General features: G+C 46.4%; 1 protein-coding gene across 1 annotated transcript in view; it reads right to left on the bottom strand.

Annotated features, from left to right (window-relative positions):
- Window positions 1-27072, bottom strand: part of CACNA2D3 (calcium voltage-gated channel auxiliary subunit alpha2delta 3) — a 902079-nt gene that overhangs the window by 169575 nt on the left and 705432 nt on the right. Inside the window, exons 17-19 of the mRNA XM_055414097.2 lie at window positions 6230-6313; window positions 1518-1589; window positions 1194-1255 (exon numbers count right to left, since the gene is read on the bottom strand). Coding sequence (XP_055270072.2) covers window positions 1194-1255; window positions 1518-1589; window positions 6230-6313 — 218 coding nt within the window. The remainder of the gene's footprint in view (window positions 1-1193; window positions 1256-1517; window positions 1590-6229; window positions 6314-27072) is intronic.

The following is a 27072-nucleotide window of genomic DNA, read 5'->3' as shown; positions in this document are numbered from 1 at the left end:
TCTTAGATTTGATCAGCTGTTTCAATGTAATTTCTGATTGGAAGTGCAGCAGCAATGGGTGGCTCTCGAGTATGTTTAAAAGAGGTGTGGCAACTGCTCCAAGCCCTTGAGCAAGCCCTTCTCTTAGATACTTTTGTAAGAGCTACATGCTTTAATAATCTTCATTACCGCTTTATGCATCCCCTGCCCTACATTTAGCCACACAGACCATAGAGTTTGAGACGAGGGAAAATTAACCCCTTTCTAATGGCAAAAATGAACTTCTGCTGTCACTTGAATGTAGCCACATGACTGTATGGTGGGTTTCTTTGCCCAACCTTCTTCCTTGTCTGATAGATCTTTCACACTCTCACGCTCTTAAAAGTCTTGATTTAAGCTTCTTCCTTTTTCCCTAAAGTCAAGAATATGTTTTGATAACACAGTCTCATCGTTTGGCAAACCCACTTAGCAGTCACGTGTTTCCTCACGTGCTCTGGTTCCAAATGGAATTCACCCAAGATCCCTGGCCATTTATGACAACACCACCACAGATTATACTAAGGTGGATTCAGAGTCAGTAAACTCTTTTTTCCGTGAGCTCTGTGAGGCATCAGTTGAAGAACACAAAGAAGTCCTACCAAAATAACTTTTTACAAAAAGCATTATCACACTAAGTTAACAGTGGGAAACTTTAGAATGTCACATAAGAAAGCAGGCAAGGGGGCAAGTGCATTTTTCAAGATTTTTACAAAGAAAAATAACAGGATTGAAAGGCAGACAAGCACAGAGGAACAGTACAGAGAAATTAAAACCGAAGCACAACACGTAGGGATGAATATGCTGCCTCGAAGTGTGAAGGATCGCTTTTTGATCATGGAAATAAAGGGCAGCAAGTTAGACGGTTAAGGACCCCGGTAACCCACTGAATTTATCTCTCCACCCTTAGCTGGAATCCCCAAAGCTTATTTGCTTGATAATGAGATGCAAAGCCAAGGCAAATTGAATGAGTTCTCCTAGGTGAGCCTGAACCATTTTTCCCCTTATGGAAAACAAAAACAAAAGCAGCCTGGGAAAAGCCCCTTCCTCACTCTTTCCAGCCTTTAGGCAGGATGTTTGGTTATCTTCAGATGATGAGCTCTGAGAGTGTCAGCAGGTTTTGTACAAACACAACTGATGGGTCTGATGGAATGTCCATGTATTATGGTCAGCTCTACCTGAAAGGAGTACCCTTGATGTCTGTATAATAGTAGTCATTTGTCATCACCAAAACCCGTTTCTAGATTGAGAAAACAAAAAAAAGGTCGTAGAGAAAAGAAAACATGGTTAGTCTGCGAGGTGAAGTTTTCAGAAATAAATAAAAATAAATGGACACACTATGATCAGGTTAACAGTACTACATGAATCTTGTTTGAGATAAGTAAAGACAAGAGAAAAATGAGCTCAGTGAATGATATTTACTCCAGATAGAGCTTTCAAAGCTAATTTTTCACAGTGGTTTGTTTTAAATTAAGCGGCAAGAAGGTTTGAGAAAAATGTACCCCTTTGTCCACTGTCTTCTTCACCTCCATGGAAAACTTCCCGGTCTTTCTATTCACCATGGCATTTCTTAACTAAAATGATAAAAAAAAAAACGGGGGTTAGCTCTTCCCAGGGCCACCGTCTTGTCTTGGACACCTTTCACCATCGAGCTTGAATGCATCTTTGGTGGCTTGTGTATGCTGGGCTGCTTCCCCATTCACTCTTGGTGTACTTCTGCAGTAAGTCTAAATACTATTCTCAGATCTCTGAAATGGGGCTTTGGAAGAATAAACATCCAACTGCTCTTGTCTAATGAGAGAGGCTAATAAAAATAAATAAAGGACCATCAACCTCAATTTGGGGTGCTCATGTAAACCTCAGGGCAACAGTGACCAAAAAAACCTGTGCAATGTTAAATCCTGAGAGTCAGGGAACGAACCCCCAGCAAACGCTAAAATCTCAAGAAGCAAGGAAGTCTCAGGGCACAAGCTACATTTTCACAAAGGGTATTTGGTTTGTTATGGAGAAAATCATTTTTCAAAACACAATCAAGTTAAAGATATTTTCCTATATAGTAGTTTTTTTGTTTGGTTGGCTGTTTTCAAAAGTCAACCATCTGGAAGATAGGGATTAGCTTTTCACAGCGTGAACCATCTTCAAATACTCTCTGAGAAATCTGGGCCACTGAAAAGCCTGGCTGAGGCTGATGGGCAGTGAACAGGGCAACCCTGCATCTGATTTTTGACGGTCTCATCTGGGAACCGTGAGCCTCTGTCCCTTCCCCCACCCCGGCTGATCTTTGCTAATTACTTGTGGCCCTTCTGTGAGTTCAGAGAAGGACAGCAGACACAGTGATGAAAGATGTGCCATCATGGGCACCAATAGGAGACGACGGGGAGGCCATTTAATGAAACAGGAGCGAATGCTGACATGCCACAGTCTGTCAGGAAAGGCTTTTTCCCAGCCCCATGCTTGTTTTTTTTCTTTTAATTCTTTCCCCTTTTTTCTCCTTTGAGGAGCCTGAATAAGATCTGGCCGATAGAGAACTGCAGTGCTTGCAAGCAACCTAAATTTGATGCGGGGCCTGTCTCGATTTGGGTTCACATTCCCATCTTCTGTGAAAGAGAGTAAAAGCATAATTTTTAGCTGGAGGCATGTATAAAATAAAACATATATTTTACTCTAGATATTTTTTAACAACACATAATGGGCATTTCTGGAAATATTTTCCCATTTTAACTTTTGTGGTTTTGGATGGGGAGAGCTGGTCCTAATTAAGTCTACTTTCTAACTCTTAAGAACAGCTCGATTTATCTTTGACATGGTTTTCATTTTTCCTCTTTCTGGTGCCTGCCTAAAGCCATTTGGGACCTGCCGCTCTCACATTCCCCAGGCGAGTCAAAGATTAGGTAAGCTTCTCCAAGCCTCAGCGCCGCCCCACACCCAGCTCCCAGTAGCGAAGGATGATCAGTGCCAGGACCTGGGAGGGTCCAAGGCCAGGGTCACTGATACTTTCTGGAGGCAGATGTTTAGATGATTAGTCTAGTCTTTCCCTTTCCTTTGGGCTTCCCTGGTGGCTCAGATGGTAGAGTCTGCCTGCAGTGCAGGAGACCCGGGTTCGATCCCTGGGTAGGCGAGATCCCCTGGAGAATGAAATGGCAACACACTTCAGTATCCCTTGCCTGGAAAATTCCAAGGAGGAGGAGTCTAATGGGCTATTCTCCATGGAATCACAAAGAGTCAGACACTGAGCGACTTCACGTTCTTTCTTTCCCTTTCCTTCAGTTAGAAATAGACTACACTTATTGAACACTGAGGCAGGACAGCATTGTAATTCAGAAATGGACTCTGGAGTCAGAAGTTTGAACAGATCACTTACCCCCACTGTGCCTCAGTTTCTCTTTCTGCGAAATGGTACTGATGATAGCACATGTCTCATAAAGTTGCAGTGAGAATCTGATGAGCTACTATGTAGAAGAGTGCCTTGTACACCCTAAGCATTCATAGGTGTAAGCTGTCCTCCATGGGCATGCTCACCAGCAGCAGTATCTTCATTATTAAGCCCCTCTCTTTTCTTTCATGTCAGACTCCTCTCAATAGCTTAAAATATTAGGATTCAAACTCAAGTTTACTTGACACAGATATGACCTCACATTATTTTTGGAAGTACACAGGGTCTGTGTTATAAATATGGTCATGAAAATCAACACAAGCTTAGCTGCCAAGAGAAGTAGGATGCTCCTTCCAAGAATTTCTCCACAGCTGGGCAGACACATGCTGCTTCTTCCTCGACGCTGCCTGTCTGGTGTTTTCAAGATCTTGACTTAAACTGCCTTCTGCTACATATGTGCAAACTCCATTGGCAGACCCATGAGCATGTGGGATCTTGTGTAGCCTTCACAAAGATGCTTTGCATAGATTCCAGGATTCTCTAATCAAGGATGTGCAAATCCCCAGGAGAGAAATGGTGACTTGGGCTTTCACAATCAAGCACATTGATAGTGAAGGAATTCATGTCTCAAACGTACCTTCCTTTCAAGCAGACAAGAGACCCAAATCAAACACGCACAACAAGAGACCTACTGGTGAAGAATAAGAGCACTGACTTGCTGGATAGAGCTGTGGGAACTCTGAAGGCAGACACAGAATCCAGCTCTGGCAATCATATCAAGATGAGGAACATGGCTGGGAATCCGACGACAAAGGAAGAGAAGGGCAAGGAAACAGCATCTGTCAAATCACTGTTAGTTAAAGGTGATATCAGCTCACGGAAGATTAACCTGGCCACAGGTGATGATGGCTCAACAACTGGGGTACAGAAGAGCCAAATAATAAATCTCTTCAGGAAACCTGAAAAGGAGAAGTGTGGGTGTCACCCTAGAGTTTAACCAGCAGAAGGCCAGCTTCCTGGATGTGGGGACTCCCCAGTAAGAATCAGTATCAAGTTTGCCTCCCGTGTCAATTAAAATGTAAAAAAATGAAGGAAGGGATGGAGACGCATGTTGATGAGAGGGTTCAAAACTTCTTGGAAAGAAAACAAAAAGATACAGTGAAGTCAAAATAAAGCAACTGATAGAGAGGGAAGAGAATGCACCCTTTAAAGTTACATGATACAGTTTAGCAACAGACATACATTAATAAGAAGGCTATCTGAGGGTTGATAATGCCCAGAATAATACTAACAACAGCTACCACTCAGAATGCTCACAGTGTCTGAGCTGTAACAACGTTGACACTTTTGTATCTTTCAATATAGTAACACACTGGCATTCACAATAGTTCTGTGAGGTACTACTGCTGTCATGCTCATTTGACTGATAAGAAGAACCTATTCCAAAATTGAGACGCAGAGAAGATAATGGCTTGCCTGAGACCAACAGCCAGCAAATAGCAAAGGGTGGGGGGTGGGGCTTGAAACCAGGCAGGCAAATGCCTGAACTGCATTCCTCAGGACTGTGCTAGCCTGCTTCTTGGTAGGAGCAGGTTGAAAAGGTAGGACACGTACATTAGGTGCAGTACAATCAAGAGACCCAGACATGAATCCTGATGATGATGATTAAAGAACAAGAAGATATAAAACTACACCAGGTCACTGAGCTGACATGACGTCAGGTCACCAGCACTTGGGAAAAGAGAATGGATGAAGAAATAGACTTTTTTTTTTTTTAAATCAAACAGCAAAGATTTTGTCTGAATTGAGGTTTAAAAGAGATAGCTCAGATGAAGAAGGGAATAGGGTAAATGTCTAAAACAGATATGATTCTTGCATTTTACAAGCAAGGAAAAATCTCAGAGATTTATGCTAGCTAAGTGATGTCCAGGTTGCAGAGGAAATGAAGAGAGGAAAAGCAAGCAGCAAGAGGACCGTGATGCTGGCTGTATTTCTGAAAGCACAGGAACCCAGTCTGTGCGTTTCAACATCCCTTTGAAAAGCAAGGCAGAGGGAGGGGTAGAAACAATGCTGAATCAATGGCGAAGCTCAGGAAAGGACCTCACACAAATCAGGGAGGTACAAGTAGAGAAACGCCGCCTGGGCACGAAGGCTCCATATAGAAAGGGAAGAGCAAGGGTCCAGATTCAGACACCCAGGAAGTTAGGATTTAATTAAGGACAGTCTGCCTGGATTCACAAAAGATGGTGTGTCTAACAAATCTGATTTACTGAGGAAGCAACAAGAAGACTGCTGGGGCTAAACTGTGGGCATGAGGAAAACTTCTGATACAGTCCTGAAGGCTGAAGCTGTCTGGGAAACAAGCAAGTGTTACTAAAGTGTGGCCTGGAAAGGGGAAGGGCTGGGATGGCCCTGGAAACAGGGCGGTCAACCAAAGAGGAGGAAAGTGGGTCTGCCAAGCCCTGGCTGACATCCTGACAGGTAAACTCTGGCCCTGGCTGTGCAGCTGCCCCGCTAGGCTCTGGCCAGGCTCCCCTGAGGGTCGCAGGTCCCATCAATGGCACTCAGAAAGAGTCCGGGTTGATCGGCTGCAGAAGGAACCAGGGCCCAAATGCGGATGGTTTTAGACTACACAAAGCAGGCAGGGTGGCTGGAAACCCATTTGCAAGTGGACCTACCAGTAGGAGAGTTATAAAACCCCAAATGCATACAAGGGCCCATGGTCTCCGCATCCCTCTGATGGCCAGGTGGCCCTCTGGTGGGCCTCTCTTGACCGGCTCCCAGGCAGAGGAGGGTAAAATGGAGCATCCTTCTCACCAGGCTTGAAATCAAATTGCTTACCACATCATCGCGGTCCTCCCACTCCACCTCAGACAGGTCAACACTACTGTAGTTGGGTTTCCTCCGCTTTTTTCCTTCTTCGTACTGGCAGAAGAGGAAGAGAAAGAAAGCAGATGACAAACAAAGAAAATATTGCCAGGAGACCACCAGCCAGGGCAACCTTCATCATCTGAATTCCTGATTCATGCCTGAGGACTGTGAGTGGAGGGTACCAGGGAGAAGCAGAGGGGCACTCCTGGGTTTTCAAGATCAAGAAAGCTGAACTGAGTCACTAGCAAACATGTGAGCTTCCCAGGTGGCGCAGTGGTAAAGAATCTGCCTGCCAATGCAGGAGAGGCAAGAGATGCGGTTTCAATGAGTCAGGAAAATCCCCAGAGCAGGAAATGCCAACCCACTCCGGTATTTTTGCCTGGAAAAGTCCATGGACAGAGGAGCCTGGCAGGCTACAGTCCATGGGCTTGCAGAGTTGGACACTGCTGAGCCGGTAGAGGGGGAGTAAGTATACAAGCCGATTCTTTGTTTCATATGAATTTACCTGGTAGACTTCTTACCTCTAAACATGCCAGGTGCAAAGCAAAGTTTCCCCCCTCCTTGGACATTCTATGTGTGGAATGGAGCCCTTCTCGTCTAATCTAAAGCTTTTATGGTGCACACCTTCATGATACAGGATAGGGAATCTTACATAGTCTGTATTCTGATCTCCATATTTGGCCTCAGCGTCCTGGCAACATTTCTCAAACACATGGAACCTTCCACTTGCTATCACACTGGCCACAGCAGTGCTGAGATAAGCAGGGCTACTTAACCCAAAGAGCACGGAGACTGAGAATCACTGCCAGATTTAATGGCCATTAGTACATCTCTCTGGAAAAGTTGATGAGTGCATTAATATCACAGGAAGTTTTTTCAGTTTTTTTCCCCCTAAAGCACTGGTATTACAGTCACCTGGCAAGCCTACTATTTTATCAGACAGTCCTGTGTCTGGATGTTCCCGTGTATTGGGATTTTAATGCTGTATTTATAATGTAGGAAAGTCTGCCCTCTGCTGCAGGTTCAGGATAAGCAATCCCTTTGCCAGTTCAAAAGATACGGCTGATGGCATATTGGAAAAAATACATATGTATGTGTAGCTTTTTTCTTTTTTCCTTTTGTTTCTAAATAGCCAGCTTTGGATTTAATGGGCAGGATTCTAATACAGCATCACTCTAGGTGTTTTAAGACTCCCAAACCACATGTTACCATTTTGGACACTGCTCAGTTACTATGGAGACAGGTGCTGAAGGCTCTTGGTGTAGAGGAGAAAATCACCGCTGGTGTATGGGACCAAAGAGGTCCACACTGGCCCCGCAGTGGAATCTAGGAGAGAGAGGCCAGGCAGGGCAGATCTCCCATCACTGTGGGGCCAGATGGGACTCAGCAGTTTTCCTGCTAAGTTGCTTTCTCTCTGGGCTGCATTTCAGGAATGCTGGGGTGTCCTGGGGCGTCCACCCTTACCACCCAGGAAGGCTGCCTCAACTCGAAGGGGGCACGGGCTCTGACATTGGTCCACTGCCCTCTGCTCCCTTCGCTCAGGTTTTCAATTAACAGACAGTCACGGTCAGTTTTATGACATCAGATCCACTCCAGATGAAGAGGAAGGGAAGTGGTTCCCTCAGAAGCCGCTGTAAATGATAGCAGATTCACAGTTGGATCCTGTTATGCAAAGTTCACAATGTTTGGCCCTCGAGAGAGTCGGGCTGGGGCTGCGTGGGTAGAACAGGAAAGTGGGCGATAGGGTGGCCACCTCTTCTCAGGGTGAGGAGGTGGGGTGGGAAGGGGCACATGATACTAAGCCCTATAGTCAGACATTCTCAGACCTCTGTTACCTGTACTGATGGTCCCCAGGTTCCATATTGGTAAGAATAATTCCTGGGAGCCACTAGGCAGCCCAGAAGTTTCTGCAGCTCAGCTTCTGACCAATAAAGGTAAAACTTTGATGGTTTCTTGGGTAGTCTAATGCTAGGTATATACTGTCTTTTGGAGGAAGTTCTTCCATTGGTCACTTCAAAATCCTCTTTTAATCACTTTGTCAACATACAATTATTGGACATCTAGCATGCACAAGGTCCTAAGAATATAAGTAAAGTCAATTAAATGGTGCTTCATTCTTTCCCAAGGACTCGTCTGTGGTTTATCACTCTTAATTCTGCCTGCTGCTGCTGCTGCTAAGTCGCTTCAGTCGTCTCCGATTCTGTGTGACCCCATAGTCAACAGCCCACCAGGCTCCGCTGTCCCTGGGATTCTCCAGGCAAGAACACTGGAGTGGGCTGCCATTTCCTTCTCCAATGCATGAAAGTGAAAATGAAGTCGCTCAGTCGTGTCCGATTCCTAGTGACCCCATGGACTGCAGCCTACCAGGCTCCTCTGTCCATGGGATTCTGCCTACCTATAGTCAATTTACTCCCCATGGTGCCTACAGCAAGTTAAATAAGATCACATAGCCAGTATATCACACACCCCCAGCCCCTGACCAAATTTTCACGGCGAAGCCTCATGTAATTTCAACTGCCACTAAAGAAATTTTAGAAAATCAAAGTCCCTCAGTCGTGTCTGACTCTTTGCAACCCCATGAACTATACATGTCCATGTATACAGTCCATGGAATTCTCCAGGCCAGAATACTGGAGTGGGTAGACTTTCCCTTCTCCAGTGGATCTTCCCAACCCAGGGATCAAACCCAGATCTCCTGCAATGCAGGTGGGTTCTTTACCAGCTGAGACACGAGGGGAGCAATTTTAAAAGACCACCAAGGTCCTTCATCCTCAGAGAAAGTGTGTCCCTGTCTTTGTTAGAAGAGCTGAGCACAGAGGTCCTGCTGCTCACTGGGCATGCGACATGAAGTAAGGCACTCAGCTGCTCCGAGCTTCCTTCCTTCCTCGCTCAGCTGCAAAATTATGAAAACCAGTAATACCTCCGTAGCCAAGGTAGGCTGAGACAATTAACTAGTACTGTATGTAAGATGGCAAGCACCCTCCAACTTCAGTATGGAAGAAACCCTTAATAGGCGTATGGCTAGTTTACTCCTGAAAAAGTAATAACCTTGGTGAAGATACAGCTCACGGCATACAAACGTCTAATACGTCATTTCCTTGACATGAAGGAGACCCACTGAATAATTTGTTGGGTCACTCTTGCGTGGACACTAGGCAGGAAGAAGCTGTCTGTTGAAGATGATGGTGTCATGCTGTCACCCTCAGATGCCTCCTCTTCATGTGTAAGATACTTATGTACTGAATACCAGGTTGGGACTCGAGCCTCTCCTGGCAGAAAAGTTCATACCTGCGGTAAAGAACCCAGGTCCTTTTGGATGATACCCGGCAAGAGTGGAATCCACAGAGATGGATCCATGACTTCTGACCATTCTTAGATATCTTCTTTCATTGTTTTAATAAAACCACTCAAGAAATTCAGTACACTGCACTGTTAGTGTTCAAGAAACGAGCAGAGACTGGAGGGTGAGGGGAGGAAAGGTTTCCCAGCGTGCTGGCCTGAAGGTCATCATATCCCAGCAAGCCTCTAATTTAACTGCATCCAAAGAAGCAGACGGGACCAGGGATACACCCTTTGGAATGCTCCCCTACGATGTCTGCTAAACCAGTGAAGCAGGTATGAAACAGTCAATACTTTCTACTTGAGTCTTTATTACTGGGTGAGCCTCTTAAAATACAAACAGAAATCCATACAGTAGTGTAGCAGAGTGACTACTTTGAGTAACAAAGGAAAAAGTCAACGGGCTGTTGCATAGATAGGACCTGTCAAGGACAGTGAGTAAACTTCAGAAGGATGACCCTAAATCCACTGTATCTCTTCTCTTGATAAAAGAATGCTGGCTTCCCTGGCGGTCCGGTGGTTAAGGATGCACCTTGCAACGCTGGAAACAGCCGTTCGATCCCTGGTCCAGGAAGATGCCATAGGCTGCGAGGCGACCAAGCCTATGCACCACAACTACGGAGGCCCATGCGCCTGGAGCTCATGCTCAGCAACGGGAAAAGCCGCCACAGTGAGAAGCCCACCACTGCAACTGGAGAACAGCCCCTGCCTGCCACAGTTAGAGAAAGTCCGCAGCACAACAAAGGCCAGTGTAGCCACAAACATAAACACACAAATACTTTGAAAAGTTAAAAGAAAAAAATAGAAACCTTATTACTCAGCTAGAGAACAGACCTCCATTAGGAAGATACCTGGGCTGTGGACCGCCACCACTCATCCCCCACATATTTCAGGGAAATCTCTTTGGTTTTCCTACAGGGAATCCCCATGGACCTCACCACACCCAGTAAATGCAGTTCCAGTGATGGCAAGACCATCCCGGTTCAGAGGGAAGCCAACGAATGACCTGAGTACGTGACTGAGACCCACAACTCTCCAGGACACGGTGAGTAACTCAGGATTGGGGACATAACACATACTAACCCAAATGAAACTCAATCTGGGGTGCTTTCTTGGATTTATCTGGAAAAAGCAGCTCTCTGTCTACTAGCATCACTAAGGCAGGAGGGGAACTTGAGGTCCTCATAGCCAACTCTGCCATTGCTTGGAGAGAGCCTTCCTGAGAATGAAGCCAGTGCGGAGAAGCCAGAGAAAAGACATGAAGAGTCCTGAAAGCACGGTGTACGTGCCTGGATCAAGCTTCGCCTGCAATCTTTATACTCTTGGGTGTTTCATGTACCAACACATTCTCTCCACATTACCCTCCTTCTCTTTTTAAAGATGTTTTTTTTAAAAAAGCTGTCTTAGGTTTCAAGCGTAAGTAGTCATCAGTTTCAACCTGTATATATTCAGTGTCTTTAGTTTTGTTTTTTTTTTGTCTTTTTAAATGAACCATTCTTTTAAAGTACATTTTAAGTGAAGTGTTCACAAACTCTGGTACTTTAATGACTATTTAGAAACTTGTGATTTGTAAAACACCTCACTGTTAATCAAGACAGTCCACTGTGTCTGAGCATTGCTGACCCTCTGTACCTGCTTTTCCCGAGAAGACACATGCGTGGCCATGCAGTCTGAGGGTGTCCAAAAAAGCACTAAACCCTTGAACCTCTGACTCCCAGGTCTGATCTCCCCTCTCCCATGGGATCTGGCCTGGGATGGATCCCAGGTCCCCCAGCCGCACTCCTTCTTCCCCTTCGTGAGGATCTCGTTACTGGGGCTGAGGCATCGGATATGGCATTTGTTAGTGTATCTATAAACTGTAACTTCCTTTGAAAATGTGATTAACGAATTGCAAACGGTTTCCAAAGGTTTATAAACAGATACTTTGAGAGCCACGGGTAGGTTTGTAGTTTTTGGTGCCTGTTTTATGAAAAAAATATGTGGGGGAGAATTTAATAAGGAAAGATATTCTGTGCTATGAAATACTTTGAGGTGGAGTTTCAAATAAAGGCCAGATGTGGTGAACACACCAAACCAGCCTGTGGCCTAGAAGGACGGGGGAAGAAGGGCACCCATCTGAGGAGCCAGCCGGAGCCATCGGGGGTCTGCCGTAAGTGCCAGAACCTTCCTGGCAGCGTTGAACCGTCTGGATGTGAGTGCCCCTTTGTGTTACCTGCAGATAGACTGTGGAAGCAGAAAGGGATTGGCTAAGGTGATGGCCATGTTCGTGTGGGTTTGAACGAAACAAGAATGCCTTTGCTTTTCTGTGTTCTTTTGGGAAAGACTAAAGGAAGTCAGTTACACACATCCATGCAGCCTTTGTGAAACAAATATTATGTGTGCTAATAATTGATAAACAGTTCGTGCTGCTCCATGCTGCCAGCAGGAAGGAAGGAGATGGGGGTGAGAGGCCCATAACTGGAGAGGAAGAGGCCTTGCCCAAAGCCAGCGCCATCTGGAGAAGGGGTGTGGCCAGGGCCTGGGAGCCAGCCTTGTCTGGGGAAACGTCTCTCTCCGGAGGCAGTCGGGGTCCTCGGCTGGTGGATACCTTCACCACCTCCTCTGAGGCCCCGGGTTTCCTCCTGTCTTAGAGGCTAAGTGGCTGTTTGAGAAGGAAGGGCGACACGTCTTTCTCTCCTCCATGGGCAAGAGAGGGTGACCCAGTGGCCACTGGGCACTTCATTCCTTCACTCCTTCCTTGCTTCATTGATTTGTCCATTCACATATCCAAACATACTGTTCAGTTCAGTCGCTCAGTCGTGTCCGACTCTCCGTGACCCCATGAACCACAGCACGCCAGGCCTCCCTGTCCATCATCAACTGCCGGAGTCCACCCAAACCCATGTCCATTGAGTCGGTGATGCCATCCAACCATCTCGTCCTCTGTCGTCCCCTTCTCCTCCTGCCCTCAATCTTTCCCAGCATCAGGGTCTTTTCAAAATACTGTTGGACACTGATTATTCATCAGGCCTCGAGCCAGGCCCAGGTGAGCCTTAGGAAAGCACTCAGTCAGAAGCTGCCTGTGAAGGCTCACCTTCTGCCCTCCAATTGCAGGTCGCAATTCACCAGGCCAGTTAGGAGAACAGGGAAACGTCAAGGCCCCAGAGGGAGATTGTGGTTTGAACCAGGTCTGCACCTACAGGCTGTGTGCCCAGGGCTGGCCTGCATTTCTCTCAGCACACCGTGCTCCTCTGCAGGATGGAGGTAAGATCATTCAACACACGGGACTGCCATGAGGAACAAATGGGCATAGATACGGTTGAGCATGGCAGACATCCTGACAAACAGTGCTGGGACAACCCGCCACTGGGTCAGCAGTGGGAACTGCTCATAAACAGGGCAGCCCACCTCATCACGCCTGTCCCTAGAGACGACCTTCACGGGTTAAAACGGTTCTTCACAGTATAGGTAAAGTCACTCAGTTGTGTCTGACTCTTTGTAACCCCATGGACTGTATAGTCCGTAGTATTCTCCAGGCCAGAATACTGGAGCGGGTGGCCTTTCCCTTCTCCATGGGATCTTCCGAGCCCAGCAATGAAACCCAGGTCTCTCTCATTGCAGGCGGATTCTTTACCATCTGAGCCACGAGGGAAGCCCCTTCACAGTATGGCTGTTTACTAATTTTTCTAGTCCTTTAAAGAGGCAGTTCAACCTGGCTTTGGGGCCCATTCTTCTCAAGGTCAAAAGGAAGGGTCTCAAACAAGGACATGGTCCCAAGGGCAGGTGTCCAGGGGGTCTGTGACAGAGTAATGGTCTCCTCCCCCTAGAATTTGCAAATCAAGGTCTCTTACTGTCACAGCATGTCCTGGCCCAGAGGAGGTGCCCCTAGGGAAAGGGAATCCCAGGGGTCTGTATCAGTCCCTGCTGCACAGGCTACAGTCTAAACAGAGCATTTTTTAAAGCCCCCCCCCCCAACCCCCACCCCCTGCTACCTCGCCCTGGTTATACATGTAACAACTGTTCATTGTAGGAATTTGAAAATAATGAAAAGTATAAGAAATGAAAAAAGACTGTCCTCACTACCACAACCCAGGGATCACCAAGGGACACTCTATTATCTTTCCCAAAGGACAAGTATTTTGAAGCGGTTACTGTTTTCAGTTTTCTAAGTTCATTGTTTCTCCAACAAGAATTTATAAAATGTAGCAAGCAATCTGTTATGCTTTCCAAGTGACTGCTTTCAGGAAAAACAAAAACAAAAACAAATTTGTTTCTTTTCTGCTGGCTAGCTTCCCCCTCTACTCCCTATCGTTCTTCCCGAAGGTTGTTTCCTGTGCCAGGTATGGTGCTGAGTGCTGTACCCATCTCCTGTTAATTCTCACAGCTCCACGAAAGGAGAAACACAGAGAGCAGGGATGCTGGTCACACAGCGGCATGGCTAACAGGCAGGGAAACGCGGATTCCTCCCCAACTCTGCCTGGTTTCCCAGTCTTCACCACCCTCTGCACTGCCTTCCTTCTCACCAACTCAGGGCAACCACTGATAGGACTTCATGTAGCTGGCACGTGAATGGTTGCAGAACCGCCTTGGGAGTCCAATCCCACGGGCCATTCATGTCTCTGTTAACAGCCAACTCACAGGGGCTGCCTTGAAACTAACATTGATGGCCAGGGGTTGGGAATCAGTTTTAGGTTAAGAACAAGTACAATATCATGCCACGTGTCCAATGTATGATATCATAGTCACATGATGCCTAACAACCAATATTCACTCAAGGCCTCAGAGAAGCCTGGCAGTGCCTCATGGCACTGATAAAGGACTTCCATCAGAAGTGTGACCCTTTGGTTGTGCAATCACACAACAGCTCAGAGAAGACACATGGTTGGATCTCATAGGCCCTATGGCAGAAAAGAATTCCAATGAGCATATTCAGAGCTGAACTCCTTCCTGTTCCTGGGAAGATTAGACAACCAGATATACTGAGCGAAACAGGGCCACGGGGATATGTAAAGGCAGTCGGAGAGTGGGAGAGAGGCAACAAGGGCATGTCGAGACAACAAGCTTTTTCCTTTTCCTAAAAGGTGCTCTGCTCTTATTAATTAATGTTTTTAAGTCTCGAAGATGAAAAGTTCTACGTGCTCTTCTAGTGTGATTACAAAATCCTTTTGATCACTCTAAAACTGTAACAGCACTGGTATTATTATTTTTAAAAAAAAAAAAAGAAAAACAATTAGCTGGCCGCTTTGAAAACCTAGATGACCTTTATCTTTAGTGTCCTCTGAATCACTGGGAATGAGTCACTTGCTGTGTGTGGGGAGGAGGTGGCCAGCCCCTGCAGGTCAAATGTGGCTTACTACCTGGTGGTTGGATTTAAATTCTCCTTCTCAAAAAGCCAGTCTGTCTTGTAATAGTAAGTTAGTCATAAAAATGAACATCATGCTGAGTGGCTGGAGTGGGAAGAACATTTGTGCCAGCAAAGGAACAGGGACTAGGGGACTCCGATGGAGAACAGAGAGGTATCTTCAGGTCCGCTGACGCAGGTGAAAGGGTGCTGCTGAGGTAAGACCACATCTCCGCAGAGAAGAAAGAAGGGTGCACATGAAGGCTACACACAAAATAAAGACGCATGTGGGCACCTGGGAGATGGCTACTCTAATAGGTTAGAACATTTTTGAGACAGAATGCTCTCTAAAGCTTCCTGGGCAAAGGTTAGATGCAAGACAGGCTTAACGATGAATTTCAAAGCTTCAAAAAGACTTGCATTGAATTCTTGGGCATGGAAATGTGCCATATCACAAATCTGATTTTATATAAAGACTTCAGAGACCATTGAGTAATTAGGAGATAACATCTAGGGTAAAAAGAGGACCTCTATAATTTGAGAATATGTCTGTGGCTTTTGACAAGCAACTTTTTTTTTTTTTTTTCATTTACAGAACTTTATTTGGCATTATTCCTTTGAGAAGTTAATTATATATCAAAAGACTCTTGGGTATGTGGAACCCGTCAGACCATTTTGAACATGGGGTACAATTAGGCACCGCAAATTGATTCCAGTTTCAAAACAGCAAAGACAATGAATCTCCTTATTCACTCAAGGAATATCACAAATTAGTATCAAGCAGCACTGCATTGCAGTACTGTGTCCGTCTTCAAATGATGCTACAGCTAACTATTCACCACGGGGTGAGTTCTCTGTGGCGCTGGCTTTTCTGCCGTCCTCCGTAACATTCCTAGTGTCTGTAACCAGCTTAGTCACTGTGAAAAAACCCCGAGTCTCATCCCTTGTTGGAGGGATGTGTCCAGAACAGATATCTCTCATTTTCAAGGTCTTTGTGTTTATTGACATGAAGGAAAATATTCTGCAAGTGAAGTAAAAAGAAGGAGGCACGAAAGAGGGAAAGGAATCGTTCCCTCCAAGCCAGCTGCCATTCCTCTTGCCTCGGGTATACGCCTTATGCAAGTAACGGCATCATCCTCCGTCACACTGCTGAGCCTTCATCGTATGTACACGTGTGAATGTTTGTGTGTAATTTGGGGAGCTGCTTGGCAGGGGAGCTTTATTTTGTTTTCGCTTTTTTCTGCTGAAGATTTTTAAGGATATTTGTGAAGGAGGAAAAGACATGTAGAAATCCATTTTTGTGGCCACATCTTCCACGGAAGTTTCTCTGACCCTTCCAGCTAGAGTCTCTCTCCCTTCTCACTCAGGAGGGCTCCTGTTCTGCACCTCCCTGAGGACACAGTGCTTTGCGTGTGACCATCTTTCCCACTCACCTCCTCTCTGTCTTAGCCATGTCCTAACACCAGATCCAATAATCTCGTCCACCACTGGTCCACCCAGCCCACTGGACTGGTGACTGAGCAAAACGTTTAGTTTTAATTTTTTTGTATGTGATTCTCAATTATACTGACATATATTTTTTAAAGTGTTTCTGGATGTATGCTGGTCTGAATAAGCCCACAGACCTCTAATGTTGTTCATAACTTATAGGAAAACCAAAGGTCCCCCGCAAGGCTGATGGAGTCCTCCAATATTTGCCTGTGATCATGGAGACATGGGTGAAGGCTGGAACAGACGATCCTGACACAGAGGAAGAGGCCAGCGGGCCAGGCAAAGTAGCCAGGTTCATCAAACTGCTGCATCCATTACTTCTACCAAGTGTCTCCTAGAACTGATGGCATCTTTCTATCCCTCTTGTGTTCAGCTTGTTGTTGGTTGCCATGATACCTCTCCCTTAAAGATGGCACGTGTCTCCTAAGCACCCCCACCTGGATGGACTCCATTGTTCAATACATCTTCCCAAGTCCAGCTCGGGAGGGTCATCCGTAACCCTACATATTACCATTCAGCCTTCAGTACTTGTTACATCCCACACCCTGCAGGACGATGTCCAACATCCCAGAACACCATCCGTCCCCGTCACACCACCTCTGCTTGCTCCTCTGGCCTCTCACTCCATACGCTCCAGCTAGACTGCGCTGACTCCTAAAAGCGTCATTATCATTCCTGCCATCAGGCCTCTGCACATGCCACTCCACCTGTTCTCAATACACTCCAACCCATCTCAGAGTCAAGTGGCCATTAAGCACCCAGCCAAGACGTCAGCTCCTCTGGGAAGCCCACCCTGGCCTGTCTCTGGTCAGTGCAGGTCCCTCCTGCATCCTCTTCAGTTTCCCGTGCTATCTCCATGACTAACACACTATACTGCTACAGTGCAAAGTTGTTCCTTCCATGCCCGTCTCCTCCCCTCTGTCCCATGCATCTTTGGGAAAAAAGGTATTTCTTATTCAGCTAGCAAAGTAATGCTCATAATTCTCCAAGCCAGGCTTCAGCAGTACATGAAGCGAGAACTTTCAGATGTTCAAGCTGGATTTAGAAAAGGCAGAGGAACCAGAGATCAAATTGCCAACATGCACTGGATCACAGAAAAAGCAAGAGAATTCCCGAAAAACATCTAATTCTGCTTCATTGACTATGCCAAAGCCTTTGACTGTGTAGATCACATCAAACTGTGGAAAAGTCTTAGAGATAGGAATACCAGACCACCTTACTTGCCTCCTGAGAGACCTGTAGGCAGGTCAAGAAGCAACCATCAGAACCAGACATGGAATAATGGACTGGTTCCAAATTGGGAAAGGAGAATGTCAAAATTGTATATTGTCACCCTGCTTATTTAATTTATATACAGAGTACGCCATGTGAAATGCTGGGCTAGACAAAACACAAGCTGGAATCAAGACTGCTGGGAGAAATATCAATAACCTCAGATACGCAGATGACACCACCCTTATGGCAGAAAGTGAAGAGGAACTAAAAAGTCTCTTGATGAAGGTGAAAGAGGAGACTGAAAAAGCTGGCTTAAAATTCAGCATTCAAAAAAGGAAGATCCTGGCATCTGGTCCCATCCCTTCAGGGCAAATAGATGGGGAAACAGTGGAAACAGTGTCATTGCAGACGGTGACTGCAGCAACAAAAAGGACGCTTGCTCCTTGGAAGAAAAGCTATGACCAACCTAGACAGCGTATTAAAAAGCAGAGACATTACTTTGCCCACAAAGGTCCGTCTAGTCAAGGCTATGGTCTTTCCAGTGGTCATGTATGGATGTGAGAGTTGGACCATAAAGAAAAATGAGGGCCGCAGAATTGATTCTTTTGAACTGTGGCGTTGGAGAAGACTCTTGAGGGTCCTCTGGACTGCAAAGAGATCAAACAAGTCCATTAAAGGAAGTTAGTCCTGAATATTCACTGGAAGGACTGATGTTGAAGCTGAAGCTCCAATGCTTTGACCACCTGTTGCGAAGAGCTGAATCAATAGAGAAGACCCTGATGCTGGGAACGAGTGAAGGCAGGAAGAGAAGGGGATGACAGAGGATGAGATGGTTGGATGCCTCGCTGACTCAATGGACATGAGTCTGAGCAAGCTCTGGGAGATGGTGAGGGACAGGGAAGCCTGGCATGCTGAAGCCCATGGGGTCGCAGAATCAGACGTGACTGAGCGACTGAACAACTTATGCAGCATCAAACCTGCGGTGCCTAAGAGAATACTCGTCAAAGAGTAGATTCTTCTTAAGAATATTTGAGGCCTGAGTAAACAGAGTGAAAATTATAATGGGTCTTTACTTAATAGCGTGCACAACACCTACCATGTCTGACCTAGTCTAGGCATTTTGTGAACATGAACTCAGTTAATCCTCATAGTAATTCCAAGCAGCAGGCACTACTTTTGCCCTCATTTCTCAGTGGATGAAACTGAATGGAAGGAGGTTGAGTAACTTGTCCACGGTCACACAGCCGACAGCAGCAGAGCTGAAGCTGACCCTAGACACAAAGCCTCAGGCACTATTCTGCTCCATGGAGAAGTGTGCATGGTGAACCTCCCTTATATAGACCTGAGGTTGCTGCTGGGTGCCTGCCTGAGATGTGCCTTTCAAGGGCACAGCAAGTTGATGATGGCAAAGTGACCTGTGGCTGTACTCAACCAGCTCCCTGGAACTCCACTTTGAGTTGAGCTTAGTTTCAAATTATTACCTCTCAAAGGAATCTTTCCATGAAATATATATGAAAGTACTATTTATACTTGTATTTGAACTTGGATGAAATAGGTATTATTTAAAGGCATCCAATCCACAGAATTCTCAAACTTGCTGCAGTAATGGGAGTCAGATAAACACCTTTACCTGTCCCAATCACACCCAGACTCTCTTCCTGGAGTGTAGCAAGAAACTTAAATTCCAGAGGAGGCTTTTCTGGGGCAAGGAGCAGGCATCTGAGAGAAACAGAATGTTTCAACTGATTCTAATACCCAGGATATACTTCTGAAATCTCTATGGTTCTATGTTGGGGAAAGGGGACAGTACTCTGTGTGAGATGCCTGTCAGCTTCTGACTGTCCCAGATAAAGGATTTTTCTCCTCTTTCCTCTGTTTATCCTTCTCAATCCCAGGAAATTAAGCTTATCTCACAGGGCATTTCTTTCTTTAGGGGCACATTTCTGCCAAGTGGGGTCCTTGTTTATTTAAACCTGCCTTGAGCATTCCTAGTAGAGGGTTCTTCGGGCTTCTGATTTAATTTGGAGTGTGTGTGTGTGCGTGTGTGTGTTCCTTTCAGATGTGTTCTAAATTTGTCTCCTGCAGAGTCTGGCCTCCACTGTGCCTGTGGTAAGCTGTGTGCCTCTATCTGTGGGATGCTGGTTTTGTAGTTATTGGGTCCAAAAAGAAGACATTGTGACAATGATGAACGTCCCCTCACTTGCTCCTCAGGTGGTCTCCGCCCTTCCAGGGACAGACAAGCACACAAAGCATCCAATTTCAGACTTGAACCCAGAGCTCCCTGGGGTGTGGCTGGCAGACCAGCCTGTCATTTGGGATCTCTGGCCCTGGCCAGCTGAGGCACAAATGCACTTGATCTTATGAAATCCCCAGCCACAAGCCAAAGAAATGCCAGCTATTGGTATGTTTGTGGGAGTTGGGGTGGGGTCACCCGGGTCCTGTCCCAAAGAGAAAGGCTAAGTGAGAATAACGATCAGCAAAAGCCCTGACTGGCTTAGCCAAGCTGAATATCTCAAATGCATTCGTGTTTCCCTTTGCCCTGAAAACATCCACAGAGTATGTGGAAATGGCAGCTGGGAGATGTTCAGAAACACACGTGGCCTGTCACATGATTATAAAAGTTGAGTGAAGCGCATAATGGTCTGGGCACCTCCTCAAAGAAGGGCAATGGTCAGTTCAGGGGTGTGGTGGGGAGTAAATGATTATGCCCCAGAGCCCATGCTCTTAACCTTTTTATTTGCATTATTTGCGTCTTATCATTTAGGATTATGTAAAAATGACAGCTGCTTATAATTATTTGGAGGTTTGAGTTGCAATAATTAAAAACATCTGCCTTTATCTTACCGCTACCAGACTTAACCCCTCAAGGTTGGGTCTACTGAACTTCAAAGAGGGAAGCAAAAAATAAAAGAAAACTCCACACATTACTAACAAATTTCTAGTGATTCATTTAAATGTATAACCAGCTATTCCAACAGCCTTCAAACCTTTAATTATCTTTTAAATATATATAATTTGGGACTGCTAATTAGATAGCAATTTAATGCTCTCATGGGGATTCAGATGCACTGTCTTTCTAAAATGTAAACTCGCAGAGGCATCACCATTGGCATTCAAATGACTGAATTCTTCAGTTATTCAAATGAGTGTGGGCACTTACACTGTTGAATCATTTGAATATTCTGCTGTCAGCTCAAGCTGCAGGTTTTACAGGGCTCCTCAGTACATTGAGGGTGAGGCTAGGTTTCTCCCAGTCCAACTCTCTGCAGAGAAACCAGTCTGACTCCTCCCCGGGGAAGCCGAACCTCGCTCACCAGCCCAGTCTGGCCTTCTCTTGGATGCAGATGGTTCTGTTTGCCTGTTTTAAGGAGGAACAAACTTTCCTGGAATTTACAGTTATAAAAGCTTTAATGCTCACTTCCCAGCATTCTTCATGCTGGTCTGCCTGCTATTGTCTGGACAGTTAACATTTTAATTAATAACTCTCTCCCCACAAGAGGCTGCTGCAGATGGAGGAGGGGAGGTTTCACTCTGCCTTGAGCTTCCACTTCCTGTGTATTCCTACCCCCGTGGAGATGGCCCTTTAAATTATATAAAGATGTGCATCACGTGGAGAGAAGCAATTGATCAATTAGATGACACTGGACAATGATGGAAGCCAGCTCTGCCATCTCAGCCTCACAGTGTGGCTAGGCTTTGCATTCCTGAGTCCAGGCTAGTAGCTAGCAGCTGACGCTCACTTCCCCCATGAGCGGAAGGAGGGGCAGACAAATCTATAGGAATGTTTAAGAGATCGTTATTCAACACATTGCCTGTAATTACATTTTGACGAGCCTTTTATTGCTAATTCATCATCCAAGATGGGGCACTCTAGATATGAAATTAATCTAGTAAAACAAAGGTCAGAGTGTGTCCAGTGTAAAGAAAAGCTCTGTCCTCATCAAATCCTTTTGCCAAACAATAAAGCAGCAGAGAATCCTATCTCTAAACCGAATTCCCTTAAAGTGCCTTCTCCATTATTAACAGCATAAAGCTAACACTCCCTGGCGCTTCTCAGTGCAAGCAGGCTGATGTGAGGTGAATACATGCGCAGCCCCCTGAAACAGAATGGGAAATGTGCCTGATCCCAACACTTTAAAGCAAAGGTCTATACGCACACAGAACTGTATTTGAAGCAAATCAGTTTTTGCAGAGATGTATCAGTCCACTGGGATCGTGGCACAGCTCTCCTCTGAAGCTGATCCTAAGGCCAGGATTTAAGGGCAAAGTTTTACTTTGCCAGGAAATGCCTGTGGGGACACGGCAAAGTGGCTCAGAGATAGAGACAACAGGCGGGCAGCCAACACAAGTTGCATCATGGAGCGTGTGGGCACCTCAAGCTGAATCCCGCTGCAGGGGTCCGGGAGTCAGTGTGCAGCAGGTGTCTCCAGGGAGCCCACCGGGAGGTAGGAGCGCTCAGCAGTTTTTGGTGGAAGGATGCTAATTCCCCGGCACCCCTTGCCCGCTGTGTGCTTGAAAGGACTGAACTCCAGAAGTCACAAAGTCTTCACTAGGGTTTTGGCAGCTGCAAGCCAGGCTGGAACCCATGGAGTTGAGAGCTGAGGGGGCCTGGGCGGGCCATCCACAGAACTACTTCACTAAGCATGTTTCCAAATAGGAATTTACCAACAAAACCTCAAGGCACTTGGTATTTGGAATTCTGTTCTGAATCTACTCACAGATTCCAGACACATCTTAGGCCTCCCCGTGCCTCAGGGTCTTTGCATACATGGTTCCCTCAGCCTAAATTAGTCTCCATTATCTTGGCACAGCAAGTTCTTTTCCCCCTCGGGGCTATAGGGTTTAGCTTAAAATGTCATCCCCAAGAAGGGTTCCCCTTGACCATTCAACTAAAAGTAGGGCATGTCCCTAGTCTATTGATGTCTCAGAACCTTCCTTCCTTTGGAGAGGTTATCCAAAATGGGTTAATACTTTTTATTTGCTTACTTATGAGCCTAAAAACAACATATCTTATCCATGACCACATGAAGGGGGAGTTGTGTCAGTCTTGTTTTTATCCCTTGATCTCCAGCATATAAAAGAGCGCCTGGCACAGAAGAGGTGTTCGATAATACATGCCAGATGAGAGAAGGAAAGGTGAGAGGGAAGGTGGGCTCCAGCAATGCAAGAAGGAGCAAGTTGCACATCTAGTGTCTGAAGGGCCTTTTGTTGTTTCCAAATGTGCTGGATTGGATCACAACCTGTGAACTGAAGCTTACAGGCTGCAAACTAGCTCCCTGCAGAGTTCTCGAGCCACCCCTGTCACAGCTAGACACCACGTCCTTTTATAAATTCTTTCTTGCCAGTATTCCCACTCTGGTGCTTAATAATATACTGTGTCACTGTGTAATCAATTACCTATACGTGGGTCTTCTCTCCTGTTTATTATTCCACTTTCTCTTCCAGGTATTTTACCAGGCCCTGGATATGCAAGGGTGAACAAAACATTGATCAGTGTATTCAGGCTGCTTGCAGGGCAGTGAGGGGACAGACGTGTCGAGGGATTTCTGTAATGTAGTATGGAGCCCGAACTCAGAGACCTGTGCAAGAAGTCTGGTGGGATGAGGGCATAGGGTGGTGTGGAGAGGAGGGTTTTGGGGGTGGGAGTGGGAGACAGGGAGGGACGACAGACTGTGTGCTCCCTGAGAGCAGGGGTCAGAGCCATACCCAGCAATGGTTCCCAGACTGGGGGATTCCACAACTGCATCAGCCAGGCTGCTCTGGTTGTAAGCAACAGATACCAATTCTTAATCACTTGAGCAAAAGAGGAATTTAATAAAAGTGTACATGGAAGCTCTCTGTTCCCACTACAACGTGAGACTAATGAATATGAGCGAATGAATAAAAAATAAAGGACAGGATGGAGGGCCTCTTCCTTCCTTTCTCTTCCTTCCTTCCTCCCTCTCTCTTTTTCCTTTCAATTCTTCCTCTTTTCTTCCAGTCTTCCTTCTTCCCTTTCTTCTTTTTCCTTTATTTATTCCTAGTAAGCACTTAAGAGAAACAAACCTTCCATCCACTCTTACCTTTGTATCAGTCAGGACCCCAGCAGGAAGCATATGGCATCGTCAAGCTGGCTAATTAAGGAAGTTTTAATAAAGAGGCTATTGTAACAGTGGGGCAGGTGTAGGGAGCTATAAGAAATGGTGTAGTACCCTGGAGTCCCAAGCAGTGGGGCCCTTCTCCTCCACTCTGCATGAGGGGACAGACGAAGGAACAATCACAGGGGCCCACAGACGACAAAAGGCTTTAGATTCGGTGCAGCCAGTGCCAGGGGACACGGGGCTGAATCCACCGCGCTCTCCTCTCATTTCTTCTGGGTGAGTCCCCCACCAGCTAACCTCCATCCAAGGCCAAGATCAAAGATGCCACCCTGAGTGCCATGCAGGTGGTGTGCAGAAGCAGACAGCAGAAGCAAAGAGGTAAATTGTCTGCAGAAGCCAAGAGGGGCCCACCAGCCCAACTCTCATTTTATAAAAGAACCTTATACCACTGCTTCGGAATTAAGGAAGTCTGTTCAACTGAATGGGTTTAACTTGATGAAAAACGACACTGTTCATAGTTGTCTTTTTTTTTTTTTCCTCTGAAGACTGAGTCAGATTTGCTTTCTGACTGACATAGTCCTTGGCCCAGGCATCAGTTATATCTCTCTAAAAGAAGCACTAACACACAGGATGCTGCGAAGACTTAATGAGGCAAAACACACAAAGATGATAAGCACACAGCACGGTTCTTAAAACTCTACGAAACAGCTGCACTGTCACTGCTAATCCACTCTCCGCTAAACCCTACCTATGCCCTAGGTGTCCCTGTACACACCCGGCCCCAGAACCTGGGGACCAAGCCGCTATAGAGTTCCTGAGGTCTGCAGGACAGAAAGGCAGGCACCCCTCTAACCTGCTTCATCCTGAAGCTCACGAGGTGTAAGCATTTCCTGCTCAGGGCTGCCACTCTTCCACTCAAGTGTCCAGACCAGGGCGGCTCCAACCGTTGCTCTTTAACATTTTATCAAGAGGAAAGCAAGGGAGGCTCTGTTTTCTCTGTTACCAAACGATGTATTTAAAAAATACCAGGCTCGCTCCACGGGGGTCACACAGTCTTGCTTATTTTTTTTCTCCAAGAACACACTCCTCTGCGCAGATACATTTACTAAGCATCCGATGATTCTTTCTTTTAAAATAAAACGGGATGGATTCAGACCCAACATAAAAGGATTGTTTTGAGAATGTGCTCAGGGAGCGGGCACACGGCGGTGCCCGTGCGCCACCTACTGGCCAGTCTCGTTCAGTTCCCAGCAGTCTGAGCAGAGAACAGAGCTGGAGACGTGAGATGGGATTCCAGTCTTTAGAAGCCACCGAGTTACATAAACGATGACCGGTTCCCACCCGCTACACCCCAGCAGGTTGGGGCCAGCAGAATGCATGGTTCTGAGACCAGAGACAGAAGTCAAAAGCAGTGATTGGTCCAGCATGAGGACAGAGATCTCAGGACGTGTGTGGGATCCCTGCTGAGTCTGGAAAGAAATGTCCCTCACAGTGGGTTGTGGATGAAGTTGGTGTGCATGCCACCTCCTCCGGGAAGCCCTCCAGCATCTCAGGGTACCCTTCCTCAAGAAAAGCAGATGCCTCCCCCGCAAGCACATAAGTCTTCTTGGACTCTAGCAATGAGCTCCTTGTGGGCAGAGATGCTGTTCTACCTGCTTCTCTGTCTCCATCAGCTAGCACAGTGCCTGACTTGAGGAACATCTCATGAATGTTTGCAGTCCAGCAGAGGCAGGGGCGGAAAGAAAGGGGGTCTTGACCAATTACATGAGATTCAAATTTTGCATGTGATGAAGCAAAGATTCAGTAAGTGTTTGATGGGTAAACATGTGGCATCTGCACTTCTCATTTATTGTAGAAAATTGGTACCCAGATATTTAGTCATCAGCATTCTTCAAACGCCATCAAAATCTACCAAGAAATATCTATCAACCACTCCCTGGGTGCAGGAGCAAAGTCACAGGAATTCACAAGGGATGGTGCAGGAGAGGTTGAACACACAGACCTTTCCCAAGAGTGATAAGTGATCGGAGGAAACTAAAATACAGGGTGCGATGGGGAGTGAGGGAGGTGCGTGGCTCCTTTGGTCAGAGAGCAGGGAAGTTTCTCTGTGGAGGTGACATTGAGATGAGAATGGAAGGTGGGACAAAGGCAGTCACAGGTGTTATCGGGAACAAGATTACAGGCAGAGGGAAAAGTAGGCACGAGAATTTGGACCAGAGAGGAGCTTGGGGCTTTTGAGGACTGGACAAAGGGCTGGAGTAGACTGAAGGAGGGGTGAGCACGGCGGGCAGCCACACCACTCTGTCTGGCCAGAGAGGTCAAGTCAGATATAGTAGGGAGCTGGGGCCATGCCCAGAGTTTGGGTTTTACTCTAGATGCCAAGAAAAGCCAGATCAGCTGAGTGATGGCTGTGAAAGCCCACGCTGACTGCTAAGTGAATAATGCTGGGGTGAAGGGGGTACAAAAACAGGTGCCCAGAGCAGGGCTGAAAGGGAACGGAAGTTATCTGGGAAAGCCAAGACAGGGGGCCTGTCAAGAGCGACAGAGAGAGGGGAGTAGACTTGGGGTGCATTTTGGAACCAACAGGAAATGACGGTGGGTGGTATGGGGAGTGGGGCAGAAAAAGTCAGTGGTGGAGGCCACACCCACATTTGTTGAACTCCAAAGAACCCTTAGCATTTGCACTGAGTGGGAAGGAGACATGAAGGAAGATGGAGGCATTCCTCAGTCTGCTTAGCATTTAGCATATTTACATAAGTCCATGGGATGTCCATTTCACCCCATACGAGAGGATAATGGCGTAAGAATATTTAATTTGTCAGAATGTCCATGTGTCAATCTGTGTTTTCAATGACCTTCTGCCAGAGCTGATCTATAACCCATGTTCAATAGCAAAAAGGCATGGAAAAATAAGTGGCTGGGCATCCGTCAGAACAAAGAAATGGAATCAACATTTGGAGTGGGGTGGGGACAGTCAAGGAGCCCACTGGTGACATCAGGCAGAACTCGGGCTGTGGGAACAGCAAGAACACTGACTTCCAGAGGGAGGGGAGAGATTGTGTGACAGGAAGATGACACTGTCATCTGCAGAATCTGGACGCGGAGAGTTCAGCTGAGTTTGACAGGACGGAAATGGAGACAGCCTGGCGGCTCAGGCTCCCCCGCCCCCACTGGCCTGGGCTGCACAGCTTGGTCACCTATTTCCTTTTTAGATGTAGCTACTAGAAAATGTTAACTTACACGGGCACCTCATGATTGTGGCTCACATGACATTCTTCCTGGGCAGTACCAGTCTAGGCAGAATCTCACTGTAATTGCCTGGTGATGACCCTGTTATTCATCGACATGGCTGCAAAGACCAGGTTTCC

This window comes from Moschus berezovskii, chromosome 24 (assembly GCF_049115385.1).
Source record: "Moschus berezovskii isolate FMDL1 chromosome 24, NW_MosBer_1.0, whole genome shotgun sequence".
In the NCBI taxonomy this organism is placed as follows: Eukaryota; Metazoa; Chordata; class Mammalia; order Artiodactyla; family Moschidae; genus Moschus; species Moschus berezovskii.
The sequence above is the reverse complement of the archived record's forward strand: the minus strand, read 5'-3'. Positions and strand labels throughout refer to the sequence as shown.